General features: G+C 53.6%; 1 protein-coding gene across 1 annotated transcript; it reads right to left on the bottom strand.

The window, feature by feature from the left end:
- Positions 1-2,991: 2,991 nt before the first annotated feature.
- Positions 2,992-20,823, bottom strand: BICD2 (bicaudal D homolog 2 (Drosophila)). The gene is made up of 7 exons (XM_011996873.1): positions 20,605-20,823; positions 14,309-14,461; positions 11,963-12,418; positions 10,203-11,246; positions 9,464-9,615; positions 6,909-7,119; positions 2,992-5,093 (listed from the first exon to the last, which is right to left on the bottom strand). The coding sequence occupies exons 1-7, from the start codon at positions 20,821-20,823 to the stop codon at positions 5,088-5,090; spliced, it is 2,241 nt and encodes a 746-aa protein (XP_011852263.1). The 3' UTR covers positions 2,992-5,087.
- Positions 20,824-22,193: the final 1,370 nt, after the last annotated feature.

Raw genomic sequence — 22,193 nt, forward strand, 5'->3', positions numbered from 1 at the left:
TCTAGTTTTTTAAGGTTGGGAGGTTAGGTTATTGATTTCAGATCTCTCTACCTTCTGTATGGTATCTTCTTTGACTCACTGTTTATTAGGAAGTATGTTGTTTTATTTCCACATATTTATGACTTTTCCAAATTTCATTGTTATTTCTAACTTTATTCCACTGTCACTGGAGAATATAACTAGTATAATTCCAATCTTCTTACATTTGAGACTTGTCCCTTAAAATGGGTTCTAGACTGGAGAACGTTACATATGCATTTAATATGTATTCTGTTTGGAGTGTTCTATAGATGTCTGCTAGGTCTAGCTGTCTTATAGTCCTGTTCAAGTATTCCATTTCTTTTCTGATCTTGTCTTGTTTTTCTAGCCATTATTAAAAGTGGGGTATTGAAACTCCCACCCACTATTGTTGAACTATTTCTACCTTTAATTTGGCCAACTTTTGCTTCATATATTTTGGGGTTCCTGTTTGGTGCATGTATGTTTATGGTTGTTGTATCTTCCTGGTGAATTGACTCTTATCATTACATGATGTCCTCCTTTGCCTTGCATAATAATTTTTGCCTTAAAGTCAATTTGGTCCAACATTAGCATAGCGGCCACCTCTACTCTTCTTTGGTTACTATTGTATGGGGTATCTTTTTCCATCCTTTTACTCTTCTTTGTGTCTTTGAATCTAAAATGAGACACCTCTAAACGCACAGTTGGATCATGGTGTGCTAAATCAATGCAGTTTTTTGTTAAGAAAATCTATCAAAGCTCCATGTGTCTATTGTATGCTTCCATTTACAAGTACAGAGATAGGTAAAAGTGACCTGCGTTGTCAGAGTCAAGGAGTTAGCCCTGGGAGGAGTGGGTGCAGAAAACATCAGGACTTCTGGGGGATATCCTCACTTGCCTTTCCTCTGAGTGCTGGCTACACAGTGGGACAGTATTCAGTTTGCAAAAATCCAGTCAGCCAGTGGACACTTTTATTTGCACTTTAATGTATGTGTGCTATACTTCACAAAAACTTTGAAGAAGCAAACCTGATGTGGGATGTCTGTTCTCCTGGGAGGCTTTGTGGGAAGAAGGCAGCCCAGTGACTCACCAGGACTGGTGATAATTTGTGCTGCTGAAGGATAAATACTTCCTAAAAAGCATATGAGGATAGGGGTATACTAGTTACACAGCTGTGTTCGCTGTGTGCAAATTCGTTCTGTATATTAGGATGTGCACACTTTCCTGGATGCAAATTACACTCTGTTAGTAATTTGACTTAAAATTATCTTCCCCACAGGACAAAGACCTAGATCCATGGCCTGTGTCCAAAGCACTGGTGATGATGATGACAGTAAGAACCATATTAGCACCAATCATCAATTGAGTACCTGCTGCCTGCTGGTACCAAGGGCTTGATGAAGCTTCACAACCACCTATACAAGAGGCACTATTTTGTCCCCACCTAACAGATAGGGAAGTTGACGCTCAGAGAGCTAAGGCAGCCAGTTACCAAATGGTGGTGATTCAATCATCAGTCCAGCTCTCAAGTCCATGCTGTTGTTCCCAGCTCTAGTAATCTGCCGGGAAGTAGGGGTGAAAACACTGCAGGGAGATGGAAGATGCAGAGGAAATGGAGACCACCCTCTCCCAGAGGCAAGGCTGAGCAGAAGGCCTTTCAGCATGGACTGTCCCCCTCTGCAAACTCCTGAGACCCCACCCGCTCGAGAGGCTGCTGTTCCATCCTGGAAACTGAAGACTGTGTTCAAGGACCCAGAAGATGAGGATGGGGGAGGGCAGACTCAGTGTCTGGATGCCTGTGCCAATCAAATACACCACCAGGCAGAAGCGAGCTAGGGCCACACTGGGCCACGCACAAGTGTGGGAGTGGAAGGCACAGACACTGCCCCTGGAAAGGAGCCTGCCCCACAGGGCCCTGATACCTTAGACCTCCCTTCTCCTTGAGGGTCTTCTAGATCAGTCGAGGGCTTTCTTTTCAACCTTTTCCAGGAGTTGGACAACTGCCTCTTTTACTCCATCAGAAAGAATGGTTTAAACAGAAAACAAGTCCCAACAGCTGCTACTAAAGCAGAAGAGTATCATCAAGGGCTGGAGGTTCCACAGTGACAGTGAAGCGAGGAAGGGTGGTACGGCAGTGAGACTTCAGTCAGATGGTGGGGTCCTGGGGAAGTGGCATGGCAGCGAGACTCTAGCCTGCGATGGCTTTCCAGAGGGAAGCCACACATGAGTGAAGCCACATAGGCCTGAGTGAGGCAGTCGAGTGAGAAGGTGGCAGGAGTGTGCCCTGGTATTTACTGTCCCCTTGACTAGACACTGTCCCCTTTTCATACCCAAAAGCAATCACATGAACATGCCCACTGTATGTGTGTATATATTCCTACAGACAAATGTGATTCCTAGGTTCAGAGAGTGAGAGTTTAGACAGCAAAGGATTCTACGTCATCTGAATCCCTGCCTCCTCATCAGGATGGCGCAGGCTACTCCTTGTTTCAGTCTATGTATACACGATGTGTTCTCACCACCACGCTGCTGTGGCTTCAAACCTGATGCTGCACCTCAGAAGACCCTTGAGGAGGACAGAGGCATAAGGCGTCAGGGCGCTGGGGGCAGGCCTCTGTCCAGGGGGCACTGTCTGTGCCCTCCACTCCCACAAATGTCGCATGGCCCAGTGTGGCCTGGCTCACTTCTGCCTGGTGGTGTATTTGATTGGCACAGGCACCCAGACACCAACTCTACCCTTTCCCTACCCTCATCTTCTGGGTCCTTGAACACATTCCTGCTTCAGGGATGGAGTGACAGCCTCCCCACATATACGTGACCCCTCCCCCCTCTCCTGAAGGTGGACCCCAGGCTGCTTCCAGCTCCCACTACCAGGGTTACCTGCGAGGCTGGCTTTATTGCTGTTGTTGTCTGAGGCAGTGGAATTACTGTGCCTTGCTTAAACCACAGTCATCTGGAGCACGGAGTCAGAACAACCACAGAGAACAAACATGTGCTTTGTCTTTTTATTATTCTTTATTGGTCCTACCAATGTGACTCTTTACCCAGGCCCACTGTTCCTATGCGCACTGGCTTTGTAGGCATTCACATCACATGTCTGTGTCCTGAAAATCTCAATTAATTTCTCCTTCCTATTCCTTTTCCATGCTCTGCCTCATTTTCTCAGAAATTGAAGGCATTTAATTATTACTATTTTTTTGTTTGGGTCTGTGTAAAGGTTCCTTGGCAGGAGAACATGCATATGACTTTAAAATAAAGACCAACATTCTGACACTAAGGTAATGCACAGAAAAAATACAGTACTCAGACATCGTTGCAAATAAATACCCCATACAGATGAAGTTATCTCAAATGTAACAATATTTCTTATGAATCAACACTGTAACGGAAGGTAAAAATAGGAGTCCCTACAACTAGGAATAAGAAATGCTTATTCCAGGAAACAGAATTCTTTTATTTTTGTCATTTATATTATTATAATTTTTCCTTTTTTGGAGAAGGAAGGACAGTTTTTCTTCCTCCAAGAGTACCAATTTGACCACTCCCACGAACCTCACTCAGCAAACAAAACAGGATGTAGACCTGGTTTACTAAGGAGTTTTAATGAGTTCTGTTTCCTGAAATTAACAGTGATTAGTTACACCAAGCAAGAGAAGATATAATGTCTCGCTTTCACATTTGCAAAGAATACTATGGCTAACCCTCGTCCCCTACTGCGCATGCCAACAGAGCGTCGGCCCTCCTGACACCCTCAGCTCTTCACAAACGTGGCGTTCATACAGCTTGCTCAGCTTGTCCCAGAAGGTCCATTTGGTTCCCAAAGCACACTCAAGGTTTTGTGTTTGCTTTCATTTTCTAAGCCCCTGAATTTGCAAGTAAAGAATCACTGACTAACAGAATTTTGCACAATGACTGTTTTCTTTCCCTCAATGAAGATGCCCAGGTCCGGGTGTGAGGAGCGCCTGCCTCACCTGCTGTCCACGCTGGCCTTCGGCATGCCCACTAGCTCTTCCCTGCTCGCTTTCAAGAATGATCTACGCTGGGACACCTCCCTTAACTGATGAAGGCACTACTGGCAATGATTACTAACAAAAAGGTGTTGAAAGAGAACACCCTAAAAATCGACGACTGTAGAATTTTCTAAGTGTACCACAATTTGGCACAACAACCAGAGTAACAAAACAATTCCAATTTGGAATTTTATTGGTACAGTTGTATAAAATTCTGTTAATCAGTCATGCTTCACAATGTCCTAAAACCCAGAAAATTCTGGAATTTGTAGGTAATACTACTCATTCAATAATTTATCTTTTTTTTTTCAAGTGCCTATTACTGTTTTAACCAGAGCAAAGGTCAAGTTTTCTTCTTGTTACATTGAACTATTCCTAAGAATAATAATAATACAATATGAAAAACCCCAGAATCTGAATACCCTGGATTTCTTAATGAACATGGCATTTAAAATCTGTAATTTCAAACATGAACCACAATGCCGTATGATCTAAAGGCTGCTGAACCACAGCGTGGATACACGTAGCCGGGCTCCTTGCTGGGTCAAAGCACTCATCTCCGAGTCTAAAGCTACACGCTACGGAGCACACAGCTCTGCCTCGTGCTGACACCAGACAAACACGGTGGGAGCTGAGGCGGACAGCTACAGGACCACGAGCATAGACCACGGCACCTGAGACCGTCTCTATGCGAGGAATTAAGGAAGCAAATATAATATCAAAATATCAAAAGTGCACAGGTTGATCGGATAAAAAAAGAACATGTGTAACAAGGAGCCCCGTGGTGGGCGTTTCCAGCGGGCTCCTGGCGAGCCTGGCAGCCAGGGAAGAAGGGTCTTCGGCCCATACAGAGGCCTTTCCACGCAGCAGCTCGCAGCATGCTCAACATTAAAGCTTTTTTTCCTCCCATTAAAAACTTGGGGAATGCTATTTTGAAAAGAATTGCAGTGGTATATCCAAAAAGTTTCTAAGTGGGCTTTTAGGTTGCCCTTCCTTCCTCCTTGTGGGCCACGAGAGGGAAGGGGAGGGGGCTGCAGTGTGACAGGGCCGGGTGGCCAAGTCCTCCTGGCAGCTACTCTACAGCTGAAAACGGGAGAAAAGAGAGCGTTAGAAAGCGGTCATCAGTCGCTTCCTGTTTATCTGACAACTGAAGCTCTCCACGTGCTGGGAGGGTGCGAGCACGTTAGTTGGCAGAAGAGAAGACCTGCATGTGTTAGGGGGAGCCCAGTGGCTTGAGTGTCTGCAAAGCCCCTTAGGAGTATGGAGAGAAGCTGTGTGCCAGGCTTGCAAGGAGAGGGCAAAGCACGTGCAGGGTGAGCATGCCAGCAGTCATCCCACTGCGAGTCTTGCTGGGGCAGGGGGATCTGGGCCCAGGATGAACACGCAGGGAACATAACATGGGCCTGTCCTGGAGTCTGGAGAGGACCGAGACATACTCGGCACCAAAGGGAAGAGCACGCAGGGTAGACAGCTGTGGGAGGGGGCAACACGGTCTCTCACCAGGTAACTCGAATGCCTCTTCCGCATGAGAGACAAGGCAAGCAGCCTGCAGGGGAGAAGACTGCAGCCTCAGGTCCAGCTGGTTCCACGGGGTGATCGGGAGAAAAATACTGAGAAAAGTTCTGCTCAGAATGTGGGAAGGCAGGCGGCCTGATGCCAAAGCTCTGGTGTGGATGGAGCCTCTGGAAATGGGAGAGCCCTACAGCTACCTTTCCTCTTTCTCTGTTGCCATTCCCCAAATTGCACTAAATAAAGAGACCTAAACATCTCCTACCTGTGAATCCTGACAATTGGCCCTGGCCCCATGCAAAGCTTTCCCAGCACCAGGCTAGGCTCTGGCTACAACTGTGGGTGTCCAACCCAGCCAAGCCCCTGGTGGCTCAGACTTCAGACTAGGGTTTTCAAAGCCCCATGTCTTTGGGACTGAACCCCCTAAGGACAGCCAGATAATTGGCTGCTGAGGTCACCCCAAGTACAAAAGGACAGGCTCTGCACTAAGGACCAAGGTCTGGCCAGGCACTTGGACAGCTTTTCTCATGAAAAATGAAAACCTGGGGCCTTGGGCCCTGCCCATTTGTCACCTCACAGGCCACTAGACAAGCATCCTGATCTCAGAAATGTAAAACCGAGCTCTGGATTCCTGGGTTATGGTCAGCTGTGTCTCTGCCATGTGTGTCTGGCCAGCAGAATACAGGGGCTCAGGGCTGCTCTTCTCTGGGCTTGGGGAAGAAATTCTGCACTTCTGTCCTGAATATGATTTGCAGTGAGATAGTGCATAAACTACAACATAATCCTTTCCATGAAACTATGCCAAGTGCAGAGCCGTCCTCTGAAGCAGTACCTATACTGCAAGCTGGAACCTCCTAAAACTGCTTTCTAGCGCTGACATTAGACACATGCGAGGAACATGCAAGTTTCAACTCAGGTTCTGCCCCATTTGGGTGCTGAGGGAGCAGGACCAGGACTCCTTCCCTTGGGTTTCCCCAAGGGTGCCCAGGGCTTAGAAGATGCTGTCATCACACATCTGCTGCAAGAATGTGCAGCTCTATCCCCACCTCTGACCCCCACCTACGAGAGCAGCTGAGGACTGGGTGCTCCTGAGGGGGCTTTGAGGAGTGAGAAGCGACACAAAGCTCTCACAAGTGTCCTGCTGATGCACACGCCCCATGGCGCCTCGGCTAGAATCCTACCCTCTGTGCATTAGTCACGTTAAGATTGACCTAGCGCCGCTGTCCCGCTGCTGCTGGGTTAGTTGAGGTGAAGCAGATGTTAGCTGCAGCGTGCGGCGCCCCACAGCCCCTAATCACAGTAAATGCTGTGCTTCTCGCTGCAGAACACCTGGTTGGCCAGCCCGGTGCCCTCGGCCCTGTCGCTGGCACAGGCGCAGGCATGACTTACGCTCGGGGTGGCTGGCTTGGCCTTCGGGGCAGCTTTGGTGCGGCCACGCCGGGTCTGCTCATGGTCCAGCTCGAGCAGCTCCAGCCGCTGGGTCAGTGCCAGCTTCTGCTGGATGGCCATGCGCAGCAGCGAGTTCAGCGTCTTCTTCTCGTCCTCGGCGGCCGCCAGCTGCCGCTGCATCTCATCCAGCTGTGTGATGTACTCGTCACACCTGTGGGTACCAAAAACATGACTGAGGAGTGAGCAGAGCCGAGCAGAGGAGAGCAGGGCGGGGCAGGGCTAGGCTGTGCAGCCCTTTGAGAGGCCTGCACCAGAGCCATCCTTCGGTGTGGCCTCTGGACTGGAGGGTGGGGGTGGGGGAGAATTATTCTGGCTTATTTTAGCACAGGCTTTGCTCGGACAAATCCCTGATAAGGGTGAGAGGGAGGCTTGGGCCCAGGCAGGGCAGCCCTATGAGGCTGGCTTGAGCTTTGTGGTTTTGTAGGGGAGGGGCTGCTGTGCTCATTCAGCAGCATGTAGTGCTTACAGAGAGGCTATGCCCCTCAGTGACTGGGCTGCTTCTAGGAGGTGCGCTCCCCACTTAAAAGGCCTCGAGGTGGCCTGGGGCATCAAGACATGGAGACGCCATGGCTTCTAGGGTGTGGACGTAAACCTAAGCAGGACTGGGCTTGTTCCCAAGGTCGATGCTTCGTCAGTCTGTGCTGAGCACTGACCGGAGCCAAGGAACCATGTGTGTGGATGCCATCGATAGCTTCATCCCAAAACCCGGTGCGGAGCTGTGGGAGGGTGTGATGTGTCCCTGGATGCCCTTCCTCCACATGTCCCATATGGGTGGGGCTTGGTAGAGACACAGGGCGGGTTAAACCCCGGGGCTCCCAGGGTGGTAAGGCTGTGCAGGCACTGAGCGCAGCCCCACCCTGCCCACACGCACCCCACCCTGCCTGTCCCCACCTGCCAGGAACTGGCCCTTGGATAGCACCCTCTCCAAGGACTCTGCTGCCCACCCTTTTGAGGACACACACTGAGCTGTGATCCTTGCAGGTTCAAAATCTTGGCTCCATCTGAAAAGTTAACTTTTAAAATAAAACAAATTTTAAAAGGTAGGATTTACATGCCAGATGCTGAGAAACTGTGGAATTTTTTCCCAAGTTCTTTCCCAGAAAGACAAGACGCTTCCAGAGAAACCCTGGGCCTCTTCCTAGTCCATACCCCGCCCTGGCAGGGCCTGCAGGGATACCGAGAAACTGGGAGTGCCTGGCACCAGGCTTGAGAGAAGCAGGCCCTATGTGCAGTTCCCACCCTGTCCAGCTCAGATCCTCAGCTTGCTCACCCACAAAAAGGAAACATCTAGGTTATCTGCTGCGCCCATGGTGGGCCTGGCTGTCCCCCATGCAGGGCTGGCCCCATGGTGCTATCCCAATATGACCCAGCAGGTGGCACTACCCATCTCTGGAAGATGAAAGACAGATGGGGGCACCTGTCAGGGAGCACCTGGGAAGATGCTGGAACCAGGACCTGCCCCACAGAGGCCCATGAACACCTAGGGAGCCTCGATTCCCAGCCTTGGGGTCTGACTCCCAGCCAGGGAGGGGTGTGCACCCACCAGGGGCAGCCCACCCAGAGTCCACTACTAAGAGACCCACCACAGAGGAGGAAGGAAAGCTGGTCTCCTCCAAGCCCCAAGGCCCTCTCCTCACCTTCCCCAGACTGGCAAAGTGGGGGATGGGAGGTGACTACCCAGTGGTCACAATGACGAAGAGGTACAGGGCTATGCACACAGGTGGGACCCGAACTGTGGACCCCAGCAGTGACCTGCTCCAGCCAGGAGGGTAATCCTCCTTCTGATTCTACAAACATAAATGCATACTTGTGCCATATGGCCAAGTTCTTGGGGGCGAATACCTCATGAGAGAAAAGGCCAGGACTCCTGTGTCACCTGTTGGCCCCAAGTCAGTCCCTGGAAATGTTGGATCCAAGGGGTGGGAGCCCAAGCACCCCCTGGAGCTCTGCAACTCTGGCCCATCCACTCCAGAATCTGCTCTCCTCAGCCCCTCTGCCCTCAGTCTCCATATATGCAAAGCAGAGGCAAGCCTGGGCCTGCTGTGCTTTCAATCACAGCAAAATCGAATCAGCGCCACAGAACCAGGCTCCTGGGGGCTGCGCTAGGTGCGAAAGGAACAGAAAAAGGATCACACACGCTCTGCTATCCCCGGCCACATGTGGTCACCTGCCAGGCATGCGCTACGCTCCAGCACCTGCTTGCGTGACCTCGGAGGAAACTGAGGTGACCTCGGAGGAAACCAACCCCATGTGGCCCCCATATCGCCTCACCCTTTCTTGTCACCAACTTGAGCACCAGTATGCCAGAGATGTGCCAGGGGCCATGCTTCCCCAACCTTGTACCATGTTGGCCCCAGTGGAGCTGGGCACAGCCACTGACTAGGCAGGGCTGCAGGCCTCAGTATAAGGCAGTGAGAGGCTAAGGGTTTCAGAGGCAAGTGCTGAGGACAGCTGGCCTCAGGGAAGGGGGGAGGGCCCGACAGCAGCACGGTTACCTGGTGGCAAACATGGCACGCAGCGAGGAGAAGGTGGCTGCGTCCTCCTTGAGGGCCTTGAGCTCATTGCGCAGCTTCATCATGGTCTCGGTAACCATGGCCTTCTCATTCTCATACTTGCTCTTCAGGTTGGCAAGGGCCACCTCGGCTGTCTGGGGTACAGATGTGTAGGGTAGAAAAGTGAGAGGCGTGAAGTCAGCCTAGAGGTGCTCTGGGAGTAGGAAGGGGAGCCCTGGTCTGAAGTGGTGGCGGTGCCTGGGAAGAGAGCTCCTGGGAGGCCCCTCCCTCTGACAAACCCTGGGGATGGACTCCAGCAGCTACGCCATGGGGAGTCCCACCTGCTGATTCTGACTGGCAGAGGAGGGACTGCCCCCAAACCTGCCTACAGGACCCCCACGAAGCCCCACAATCACTCTCCACAGCTCAGACTACGGCTCTCACACATTTTCCCGCCAGCATCAGGAAGCACTATGAGGCAGTCACAGTGAGTGAATGGCAGCGGCATTTCTCACTGGCTGAGCGGCTCTGCTGAGGGGCCCTCAGGCCCACCTGCCCGCTCCACCCTCCCAGCTGGGGGCCCTGAGCAGGGGAGAGCAGGCGGTCAAGCTACTGTGGGCTGGCTTTGCCTGGTGGTGACGCAGGCCTGGGGGGCCCCATGGCAGGGGTAGGAAGGAGGCCAAGGGGAAACACCCTGAGGCCAGCAGTGGGTGACAAGTGGCCCTGCCGCCTGGCGTCTCACCTGCTTGTTGGCCTTGAGCACAGTGCGCAGCGTGGTGATCTGCTCCCGCTTGGTGCTGAGCAGCGACTTCAGCTTGAGGATCTCCTCCATGAGCGCCTCCTTGTCCTTGTCCACGGCAGGGCCCAGCTCCTGAGAAGCAATGCGCTGGCGTGACAGCTCCGTGGTGCGGTCCACGGCTGCCTGCAGGTGCTTGATCTGGTCGCGGATGATAGCAATCAGGTTGTAGATGTTCATGGGCTCCCGGCGTGGGTCACTCAGGGGTGACGGCAGTGAGGAGCCAGGTGAGGGGCTGCTGTCCCCGCTCCCGCCATCGGCTCGGCCGGCCTCAGGAGCCAGCAGCCCCTTGGGTAGGAGGATGGGTGAGCGGCGGCCACGCCCCTCAGGGCTGGTGCGGCCCCCGGGGCTGGTGCGGCCGGCCCCGCCCTGGCCCTCGCGGTAGTAGTCCAGCATGACACGGTTGGGCGTCTCATTGTTGCACATGCACACATGGTGGTAGAGATTGGCCAGCTCCTCACTGAAGGTCACCAGCTCATCCTGGGCCACACTCAGGCTGCCCTGCGTCTCACCAGCGACGTCGCTCACCTTCTTCAGCTCCTTCTCCAGCCGGGCCAGTAGCTCGCGGTCCTGGCGGCTGGCCTTCTCCAGCAGGGAGACCTTCTCCATGAGCGCCTGGCCCTCAGCCTCGTAGCGGCCCTTCTCCTCGGCGTGCTGGGCCTCACGAGCCTCGTGCGTGCTGCGCAGCGCCTTGAGCTGCTCACGGAGCTCGCCAGCCTCAGCCACGGCCACGTGGTACTTGCAGGCCAAGATCTCGGGCCCGTTGATGTCCACCTCGTAGTAGTCGCCGTCCTCATGGCTGTCACGGTCCTTCTCATTGTCCAGGGCCGTCTGCCGCTCCTTGCCGGCCTGCAGGCGCCGCAGGGCACTCAGATTCTCTGTGAGGCGGGTCACCTTCTCCTGCTGTTCTGACAGGGATCCCCGCGTGTGCTCCAGCTGCTTCTGTGTGTCCTGCAGCGTCGCCAGCAGGCCCGCCTTTTCCCGCTCCATCTGCAAAGGCACAGGCAGCAGGACACCATGTCAGTTGCTATGGACTCCGAGAGCTTGGAGGACCCCCAGGATGGCCCAATGACATCCCACCCCACGTCAGGGCAGGCTGTGAGCCCCAGGTTCCTTGGTCATGCTGTCAGTGAGGTGGACAGAGACACACAGGGTGTGGAAAGGATGGAACTCATGCTGGGCCCTCAGAACACTGCCCGTCACCAGTAATGGTGGTCACCCTCAACGCAGGCTCTTTCCCCACTCATGCTACAAGGGATCTGGGCTCAGAAAGTGGAGCTCTAGGCTGGCTGGGTGTGTAGTCGGGAATATTAGTGCCCTAGCCCTCTGCTTCAGAGGACGGGACTCTGTTGCCTTGATCAACAGGGTCCACGTCCCAGGAGATGAGCCCATGTGTGACCCTGGTGGGCCCCTCTGACACCTGGCCTGCGTGCAGGGACCACATGTGGGGCCAGTGTCTCATCACTTCACCCTGACACCATGTAGGTAACAGGGGAGCAATGTGGGTGCTGTAGTGCCAGGAAACCACTTCTCTGGGACTCTTCTATGTGTGCTCCTGGAGTTCCATTTATGGTCATGAAGCAGGAGATAAAATCAATGTAAGGAAAAGGGAAAGTTAACATCAGCAGAGTCAGGTAGGCACTGCTCAGTGCGCCCTGCAGAGCTGGAGTGGGCACAGTGTGCCGAAGGCCCCGCTGCCTGCTCACCTGCATAAGCTGCTGCTTCAGCTTCTGGATCTCGGAGATGTTGAGCTCACTGAGTAGGTCGGAGACGAGACTAGGGGAGGGCGGTGCAAGGCCCTCCTTCTTGGGCGTGGAGGTCTTGTTGTCCAGTGGTAGCTTGGCCAGGCCGCCGTGCTCAAAGCCATTGACCAGAGCCTCGGCATCGTTGTTGGGCTCAGCAGCATCGTCACTGAACTTGAGGCCATCCAGTGAGACATGCAGGTGGCTGGTGTAGAAGGAATCATTGATGCTCATGTAGTGTGACAGCTCCTTGCGCAGGCTGTTCTTCTGCTCACGCTCCGTCTTCAGCGTCTCCAGTGCCTCCTCCAGCTGCCGCTCTGAGATCTCCTTGAGGCGGATGGCATCCTCCAGCTGGCTGTTGAGGTACTCGGTCTCCTCCTCCAGACGCTTGATCTCATGCTTGAGGCCCTCAAACTCCACCTGGGAAAAGAAGTCAACGCTCTTGCGTCAAGGCAACATGGAAGCTCCTTTTAGGCCCCATAAATGAAGAAAACACACCAGCACACCAACTCCAGCCACCCATGAAGTACAAGGTGAAACGCCAGGTGAAGTGCCATCCTGGGAAGGGAGGGAGCCTGTCCAGGCCAAGACTACTTCCCCTGCTCAGAGATGTGGATGCTAAGAAGGTTCCAGGGCATGAGATGCGAATGCAACAAAAGCCTCAGCCCAACCCACCGACCTTGGGATCAGCAGACATTGGGAAGGGAACACAAATGTCTGAGGTGGCCCCAAGCCAGGACTGTACATGTGGAGATGCACCAAGAACAACACACATCCACCCATAGAAGGCTGCCAACCTTGTATTAAGCCATTCACAAATATTACCAAGTGCATGCTGATTTAAAATTTTATAAAGTTATTTCATTAACATTAACAGTTAACTAAATATCTTAAGATACATAAAAATGCATTTCAATGTGTGCTGTGATCATGACTTCTGATCATATTTCAAAATGAAGGAACAGAAACGCCCCCCAAGGCAGAACATCTCAGCTACTAAACCTCCACACGCACATGACACCCAGACCTGGAGGAGCTCGAAGGTAGGTGGGAAAAGCAACATCAAAGTCTTGTCTCCATGAAAATCGTATTTGCAGGTGGACAAGGCAAAAGTAGATAGAAAATGATGCCTGATGTGGAGGTTCAGAATTTGTGGGCAATTTCTAAAACGATTTCTTATTTTTCTGTAATATTTGGGCAAAAAAAATCAGAAACAAACCAGTAACAGGAAGTGCTGAGCACATCTCTGCGGTCTTGGGTCGGAAGGGACACCTACTACCACATCCAAGGTGTGCTCACAGGAGGTGGGTGGAGCCCTCGGTCTCAGCACACAAATGGGGAGGTGAGGAATCCCAGACAGGGAGAGAGTCAGACTCCACTGAGCGCCAACCCGAGGACAGGGTCGCCTCAAGCCTCAGTTTCGCTTCTCCTAAGGCCACTGTGCGCTGGGCTCTGTCAACAGCAGCACCAACGACCAAATGGTACTTACAATGTAGACAGCGGCTAAGACTGTTCATGTGCACAAGCTGTCACAGAGGGACCGGGCTAGGAGCTCTGCACAAACACATGAGCTTCCTCCTCCGGGCACAAATACCACATTCCCTGATGGCGAGACTCAGAGGATTTCGGTGGTAGAGGATTTGAGGAAAGCCAGGAAGACATCCATGGCGTTCTGGGGGAAGTTTTGGGGTTTCCTGAGAGAAAGACTCCCATTCCCCACCATGCAGGACTGTGGCTCTTGGAGACAGAAGAGCAAGTTCAGGCCTTGAGTGGCAGCAGAACAGCAGAGCACGTGATAATTTAGTCACATCACAGAAAGGGACCCTCCTCATTCATCTCTGTCACAGGCAGAGACCCTGCTCATCCCTGTCAGAGAGGGGTCCCTCTGAGACCTCATAAGAGACAGAGGGGTGTCTGTTCATCCCCATCAGAGAGAGGACCTTCCTCGTCCCCGTCACAGGCAGAGACACAGGAATACTGCAGGCCTCATGGTCAGCACGCGATGGGGAGAGAGTCTCAAAGTCCAGTCTGGGGTTTTCTGGTGTAGCCTCTTCATCACCTCTCAGATTTTTGTTTTCATTTTTGTTGGCTGGGACACCTCAGCCTGGTCAACGTCAGCAAACACTGCAGCCAGAGTTTCATCTTTTGGAGGGTCTGGGTCCCACCAAGTGTACCCTCTGCCTCCACAGTGGGAAAGCTGGCCCTGGGACTCAGGTGTGCGGAATGAGACAGGAACCCTTCGCAACAGGGAGAGGCCTCGAGGCCCAGTTAACCCACGTGCCACCTCCACCCCACAGGCCCAAGACTCGCCTGGTTCTGTCTGAGCACAGACACTTGCTTCTGCAGGCTGATGTTCTCCTCCTCCAGCTCTGAGTAGTCCTGCAGCAGGCGAGCTTCCCGGAATTTGTACTCCTTGATGTCATCCCGCAGGCGGCCACGCTGGATCTCCACATTCTGGTTGATCTGTTGAGGGAGAGGGAAAGGCAGGTGTGAGCAGCCTCCACAGGGCACGAGAGGGGCTCAGAACAGGCAGGCACGCCATGGCTAGCCACACAGCCAGAACTCAAGAGCCCAGGCTTGCAGGTGCTAGTGTGACTGCCTGGAAAGGAGAAGGAGCCCAGAGCAGTGTGCCAGAGTGCACGGCGGACTACAAAGTTTCCAGAGTAAATCCCCTCAGCCCTTCTCGGCTGGGAACCGCTGACAAGTGACTACCTGCTCCAACCCTTGGCTTCTTCATCTTTACATTAAAATGGGGTTAAAAGTAGTTCCTGCCTTCTATGATTGGGCATGTACACAGTAGTGTGCAGATGGGCATATAAAGGGTATAGTGCTGTGGCAAACAGCCTGCAGGTGCTGAAACTGTTAAACACAGAGTGTCTACCCCAGAGAAATGCACACATGCCCACAGAGAAACTGGTCCACAAATGTTCACAGCAGCAGCGTTCATTTTGCCAAAAGGTGGAAGCAGTCCAAGTGTTCATCGACTGACGAATGAATAAACAAAATGTGGTCTCTCCACAATGGAATGTTGTTCAGCCACAATAAGGAATGACGTATTGACACATGCTACAACATGAATGACCCGTGAACACAGTCTGCTGAGTGAAAGAAGGCCTGTCACGAGAGGCCATGCATTGTATGATTCTATTTCCATGAAATGTCCAGAATAGGCAAATTCATAGAGACAGAAAGTAGGTTAGTGGCTGCCAGGAGCTAGGGAGGGGGATGGGGAGTGACTGAAACGGGTTTTCTTTTTGGAGCAATGAACTGTTCTAAGATTGTGGAATGGTGCACATATATGTGACTCTAATAAAATACACTGAATTGTACACCTTATGTGGGTGAACTATATGAGACATAAATTATCTCAATAAAGCTGTTAAAATTTAGTTTGGGTTGTAAGTTGCCCATAAGGAGCCAAGAGATGTCATGGGAGAGGCTTGTGCAGGGTTGGGGCGAACAGGATGCAATCAAGGCAGAATTCCAACTTGCTGCCATAAGCCAGGGACCTGGGCCCCTCAGCCGCTGCCCTAGCAACATTCAGGGATGTTTCTTCTTTGTGATGGGAGCTGGCCTGTACATTACATGTTTAGCATATCCCTGACCTCTGCCCACCAGACACAGCCATCTCCTCTCCAGACATTGCCAATGTCCCCCAGGGACGAAATCATCCCCTTGACAAACTCTCTATCTCCTCCCTGTACTCTGCTGACCCAGCTGCCTCCCTGTGTATCTGCAAAGGCCTGGCTCCCCAGACCACCACCACCCCTGCTCCAAAGCCCTCCTGGACTCTCAGCCAGAAGCCCTGCCCATCTTGCGGGCCCCACAGCTTCGTCCACCTCTTGCACTATTCTCTTGGCTCATGCTATGGTTTCTCCTGGTCACATGTGTGTGCTCAACTGAATGGAACATGCTTTATAGACAAGATTCCAAGATCCCACGCAAGTACACACAAAACAGTCATACTGGGTTAGCAAAATGAAATAGGACATCCCTCCCCAAAACAAAGGAAAAAAGGAATGCAACAGAGAGGGGAAGAGAGTCAGCGATATACAGCAAGTACTACTGACAAATGCTTACTATTCACAAAGATTACACTTAAAATCTACAGCAAATGGACACAGACATAGTCCTCTCATTGTAAGTGATCCAAGTAAGTGACAGAAAGCTGACACCAAAAGAAACAGAGATACCATACAGGGAGAAAGAGAAGGCCTGGCAAAGCCTCGTACCAGAGAAGAAAGTGAGCAAGCTGCATGCTGGGATGAAGGGAGAGAAAGCTGCACCAGCACAGCCACCACCAGGGCCAGCCCCACAGTGGCTACACGAGGAGTGGATGGGGAGTGGACAGGCTCTCCAGCCTCTCTCCTGTTAGTGAGACTGCAGCGAGTGCAGCGCTCCCCACGAGTGTGCCTAGGGGAGCTACACAAGCCAAGTCACACCCAGGCTCTCCACACCCCAGCTGGGGACTTGGGCACCTCTATGCCAGAAAAGTTTCTCCAATTCCTGCTTTCTCCTTGCTAACCGGCAAGCAAGCAGTCTGCAAGAGGTGTGCAAACATGTGCCACCTGATTCAACGCGGTCACCCAGCTGGCTCCTCAGGTGGAGTGGAAGCTGAGGGGAAGGTCTAACTCCCACCAACTCTCCCAGGCCTGCCAGTCAAGATCAACAAACCTAGAAGGTGCTCCAGGCAGTGGGAAGAGAGGGCCAAGAAGCTTCCATGTGCCTGGGCAGAGAGACAGTGACATGCCCAACTAAAGACTGAAGCAGAGAGCCTGGCTGGATGCCTCATAGCATTAGGGTCCCCCAGAGGCACACACGAGACTTCTGTTCCCTTGGCAGTGCCCATGTGAGTCCTCAGGGTCCTTCACCACCTGGCCCAGGCAAGGTGTACTAGGAGTTCTGCCTTGCACCACTGCCAAACCCAGAACACAGAGGCACACCCATGTCAAATGCTGGCCTGGCCATACCATGCCGTGGGTGACAATGGCACCATCTCTGCTGATGCTGTAGGACACAAACACTGTGCTTTCATGCCCACACCACTGGGCGTAGGCAGCCAGGCTCATCTGGCCTGCCACGTAGCACCTCCATCCAGCACACGCCCAATTGCCAAGGGCTCAAACAGGCTGACTGGTCGCCATGGGGTTTAGTTTTCCCTCAAGTAAGCACCTTCTCCCAGTGAGCCTGTCTGATGTCAGCCCAAAGGAGTACAGGGGACAAACTCTGCTGTGTGTGGCCGAGCAGCCCAGATGAAGGAGGTGGGAGCACAGGCCTGCAGCTGACCACCAGGGTCCCATCTCAGCTCCCCTTCTGTGGGATCCCCACACCTCAGATGGCTCATCAGCAAGCAGGGTGTGACAACTGCCTGCTTCAAGGAGCCACTCCGCAGGGGGTCGGCTGCCGTCTCTCCTGTCCCCACCAGACCTCAACCCCAGGACACTCTCATCTCTGCCTTGACGGCCTAGGGTAGCCCCTTCACCCTACTCCTTCTTGGGGCAAATATGAAGAAAGATCTTGGTGTGTGTATGAGACCTGGCTCTGACCCCAGGCCTCCTGTGGCTCTCTGGGCCTCTGATTCCCCATCTGGGAAATGGAGCCACATCCCCACTAAGGCCCCATCCAGGTCAGTCCTCAGAAGCTCCCCTACCTGCCAGGGGCCGGGGCAGGAAAGATGCTCTCACTAGCAGGAGAGAAGCTGGAGGACCTGCCCACATGTGGGGCCCACACATACACAGCGATTAGAGTCAAGATCTGAAAAGCACCTCTCCTCTACCAGCCAGGACACCTTAGGCACATGGTGGAACCTTGCAAACCTCTGTTTCTTCACATCTGACAAGACACCAGTAGGGTCACCAGAAGGACCAGGTCTGAGGCAATCAGAACTGTCCAACACATGCCAAGTATGTTTGTTACTGTAAAGCTTCACAGGTCCTCATGGTGTGTTGGGGCGTGGAGGTGGACAGACAACCAGTTGACACAAGGGAGGAAAAAGGGGAAGGGCTGTTGAGGGTAGCAGGGTGGTGGGTCAAAGGATACAATGAAGGTTGTTTTATCGTCAAATGTACCCTTTCTGACCCATGAGATGTGAGCCTTGGGCAGTGATTGGGCAAAGCCATGTTGGGGGGTAGGGGAGCATGGAGGAGCTTGGCACAGTGGCTCAGAACAGCAGGCAGCAGAAGACAAGAGTTGTTCACAGCTGGGACTGGTGCTGGTGAGACAAGGTCAGTCCTAGAGATGCTCCACCCCAACCAGGTACCCAAGGTGAGGACCTGGGATGGTTTCTACAGCTCTGCAGCAAGCCAGGGCAGGGACACCGGCATGGGGGACACAGCATGCCCAGGGACCCAGGCAGGGACCCTCAGGAGAGAGAGGGAAGGCTGAGGGGTGTGCAGGGAGTGTCAGGATTTCCTCCTGAAGCACAAACAGAACCACAGAAACCCTCTCTTCCCCACAAGACCTGCAGCATCTTTAACTTGCTGTGCTCATTTCCAGTCTCACCTGAAGCCAGCAGGGCCACCCAGCCCTCTTTGGCCTCTGCCACCAGAGATAGGTCTCTTGGAAGAGACAAGGAGTGGAATGTGCTGAGCTAGGGAGAAAGCACCTGCACACGCTTTTCAGGAATAGAGGGGCCAGACAGATGGCAGCTGGGGCAGCCAAGGATACATCTCTCCAGCCACACAGCCCCTCCTCCCACTGACCAGAGGGCTCCTTGTGGGAGGAAATGAGATCATGTACTGCCACTTCAGAATCTGAGACTCGCCACCCTGACTCCAAGCCAAGCTCCTCCCTGGACCCCTACGGCCTCAGCGATCTCTGACCTCTCATTCCTACCGCTGCTGGCACCGAGGGCAGTATCCTTCAGTACTGACATGCTAAGCCAACAGCAGCAGCCCTAATCACTGCACACCCTCAGGGCCTATGCCCTGCTGACCTCCAGTAAGATTATCTGCTGCAGAGGGTGGGGCTCCTGTGGCAGGAACAAGGGTCCACAAGTGCTCCGACAATGTGGGGTGAAGGAGCTGTGGGGCATCCTCTACAAGGGGCTTCAGAGACTGTCGGTTTACAGATGGGGAAACAGAGGCCAGGGCTAAAGATAAGGCCTAGGCCAGGCCCCAAGTCTCAGTGAAAGGCAAAGTCAGTATCAGCCCATTCCCAACCGACTGGTGCTCCACTCCTCCAGCCATTCCCAATGAGAGCTTGGGGCTGACCCTCAAAGGCCACGGCCAGGAGGACTACAGCTCACTTGCCAACTTCCAGCTCCACTTGCAGAACCCAGGGACCATCCCACCTCCATCTTGGTGATGGGGCCTCACCCTTCCTCAGAGGGCATTGGCCCCTCTTGCCCCCATGACAGGCATCTCAGCCCCACTTTTGTCCCCACAGCCCACTCCCCCGTGTAACCACCAAACCCAAGCTGGACCCTGCCTCCTTCAGGGCCCCACCCAGGCCTGCGGGACTCTCCCGACACTCCTCCTGCCCTTGGCTCAGCCCCACAGTGAACAGGCCCCTGCCCCAGGGACAGGCACGGGGTACGGCTCTCCCCTGATATCTACCACATGCCTTCCAGGAGAATGAGGCTTTCCTCATGCTGTGTCCTCAGGTTCACAGACACCGAGGCCCCAGCAGGGCTCAATTAAAATACGTGCCAGTCAGTGAGGAAAGACACTCAGGTGCTCACTCAACCTTCCCTGAGCCTCCTGTTCAAGCCAGCGATCCTCCCACCTGCCCCAGTGGAAGACTCTCCTCCTCCTGGTGGCTCAAACTGCACAGGCTCCACGCCCCACAGCAAACTTCCCAAATCCTGCTTTAGCCATATCGTTCCCCTGGGCTCCCCAATCCTCCCCGACTCCAGGGCCTAAGTGTCAGGGCCATGAGCAGCTGGTCCTGTGGCCTTTGTGCCTGTCAGGGCCCAAGAGCCAAGCTGGTTCCTCTGACTTCATGTTCAGAAGCTCATGGACGGACACCACAGTTTCATTTCTAGATGTAGAGCCTGTGCCATGTACCCATGGCTGTCCATGGGTACCCAGGACTCCAACAGGCTCTAGTGCCAGGGACCACTCACCCAGACCCTCCCTGCAGGCACTCTGCTGTGCTCAAGGCAGGGGTGTGGCAGCTGGGGCTACTGGCGGTGGTCTCCACCCCTAATTCTCAGACACGCACATCCTACCTCGAGTCTCCATGGAATATTTGGGGTTTGTGTTCTTATTACAGTCGGGCATAATGCAGGCCCTGAATGACACAAAACATTCCCAGGGCAGGGGGGAGTCCAATGACGAGGAGTGCGCCATGGGCATCAGCCCTTAGCCTCCACGAGTGGCTAACCGCACCCCTCCCTGACTGACCACCTCTCTGCTCTGGACTTGCTCATGGGACTTGCTTCACTAGTGACATGGAAGCAAGCCAGATGCAGCGGAACTCATGGGTCCATCTCTCTCCCTTCTGCCACATGGGCAGTGGAGGATGAGACAAGGAAAGCAAGACAGCCCAGCCAGCTGCAGCATCCCCAGAGGCCAGCCCAGCCCAGCCACCCACCAGGCACACCTGCTATGTGACCCTGGTGGCACTATTGCAGCCACAGAGTAGGCCCCTCCTCACCCCCTCACCTCCTTCAGCTCCTGGGCCACGGAGGCCAGGCGTTCATTCTCCGACTGCGTGTTGGTGAGGACGTTGCGCAACTGCTTCAGCTCCGTCTGCAGCTCTAGCACCTTCCGCACGTAGTACTGCTCCTTGGAGGCCGACTCCTGGATCAGGCTCTCCTCCCGGCTCTCTCCGTCAGCAGCCACCTTCTTGTGATTCGTGTGTGCTTGTCCAAAGGCCTGCATCAGGAGACAAAACACTTGTCAGGTGGGCCTCCCAGGGGCACTGAAGGATAGAGACTCAGCTCACAGGCGACATTCATGCTGCAGAACAACAGCCAACAACGATGGGGACTGTGGGCCTGAAGGGAGGGCCCCCGCCCTGGGAGGTGCATCTGTGACGTGCCTATGGTTTGCACACATGCAAACGCAACAAGCTGCACCCAAGATTCATTTGCTTCACCAAAATAAGAGAAAGCCTGGTCTCTGAGGAACAGTGTCTGCACTGGCAAGACAAGTACTGGAGTCAGGGAGCCGCAGCAGGCATGTGTGACAGCAGCTGGGGCCGGCGGAGGGAGCTCCCACACAGCTCCTACCTCCTCCCACCCCAGATGGCACGCCAGCCACCACATATGAAGGGCAGAGGGAGTCTGTCCATCCTGCTGCCTGATGCTGGCTCATCCTTCACGCCTGGGAGAGACCTGGGCTGAGCAGTCAGAGCCCCAGTCCCAAGGACGGCAGTGATGGTAAGAATTAGACAGAGGCCAGCACAGTGTGCCACCCACTCTGCCCAGTTCCTGGCTCAGAGGCCAACATACCAGCATGTTCCAGAGGGGTGAGGAACAAGGGGTGCGGGGGCTGCATGTGGCAAAGAAGTGTAGGGCCCTGGGGCTCAGGGAGCAGCCTTATGGGTGAGATCGACCAGAAAGGCGTGCTCGCCTAGCCCAGGGTGACCACCTGCCCACGCACCCGAGAGACGACAGCTGTGTCATGTCCATGCCCAAAAACCCAGGCCAGCCGGCCTCCCATCGTGTATACCCCAGGCGAGTGGCCCAGCCTCCAAGCAGGTGCCATCGCCCTCCTTCCCTCCCACTGCCCACTACCCCCACATAGCTGGCATGGCAGGACAGGGCTTCCATGGGTAGAGGGCAGAGGGCCCGCAGTGTGTCACCCCCAGCAGCCCCTGTCTCACTGGCCACCCCACCACAGAGTTCTTAAGGGAGACCTTATCTTTTTACGGTAATCCTGGCTCATGGCAGAAAACAAGATCAAGAGAGATGCAACTGAAAGTGGATGACTTTGTTTCCCTAAGAGAGAAAAAGGAGCATTTTTCACTCATTTACTATTTAATATTAAATCTAAGAATTCAGTCCAAGAAAATAGGGAAAATGTACAAAACCATGAATAAGGATGTTACTAAGCAGGACAGTTTCTAATTTCAAGAAATCAAAGCAAAGAGTAACTCATTTCCTCCCACCAGGAGACTGGCAAAAGAAACCAGGGTCTAGTCTGAGTCCAGAGTCTCATGGGACCAATAGGAGCATCAAGGGGAAGACAGACTGATCTCACAGCACTGTGAGGATCACAGGATCCTGCCTGGAAGAGCACACATGTGC

This window comes from Mandrillus leucophaeus, unplaced genomic scaffold (assembly GCF_000951045.1).
Source record: "Mandrillus leucophaeus isolate KB7577 unplaced genomic scaffold, Mleu.le_1.0 Scaffold527, whole genome shotgun sequence".
Taxonomy (NCBI): domain Eukaryota; kingdom Metazoa; phylum Chordata; class Mammalia; order Primates; family Cercopithecidae; genus Mandrillus; species Mandrillus leucophaeus.

Coding starts and splice junctions, on each gene's coding strand:
- BICD2 (XM_011996873.1), bottom strand. CDS start 20,823: ATGCAGGCCTTTGGACAAGCACACACGAATCACAAGAAGGTGGCTGCT. Junction 12,419..14,308: donor CTGTGCTCAGACAGAACCAG/GCGAGTCTTGGG, acceptor TTCTTTTCCCAG/GTGGAGTTTGAGGGCCTCAA. Junction 7,120..9,463: donor CGTGCCATGTTTGCCACCAG/GTAACCGTGCTG, acceptor TGGTACCCACAG/GTGTGACGAGTACATCACAC.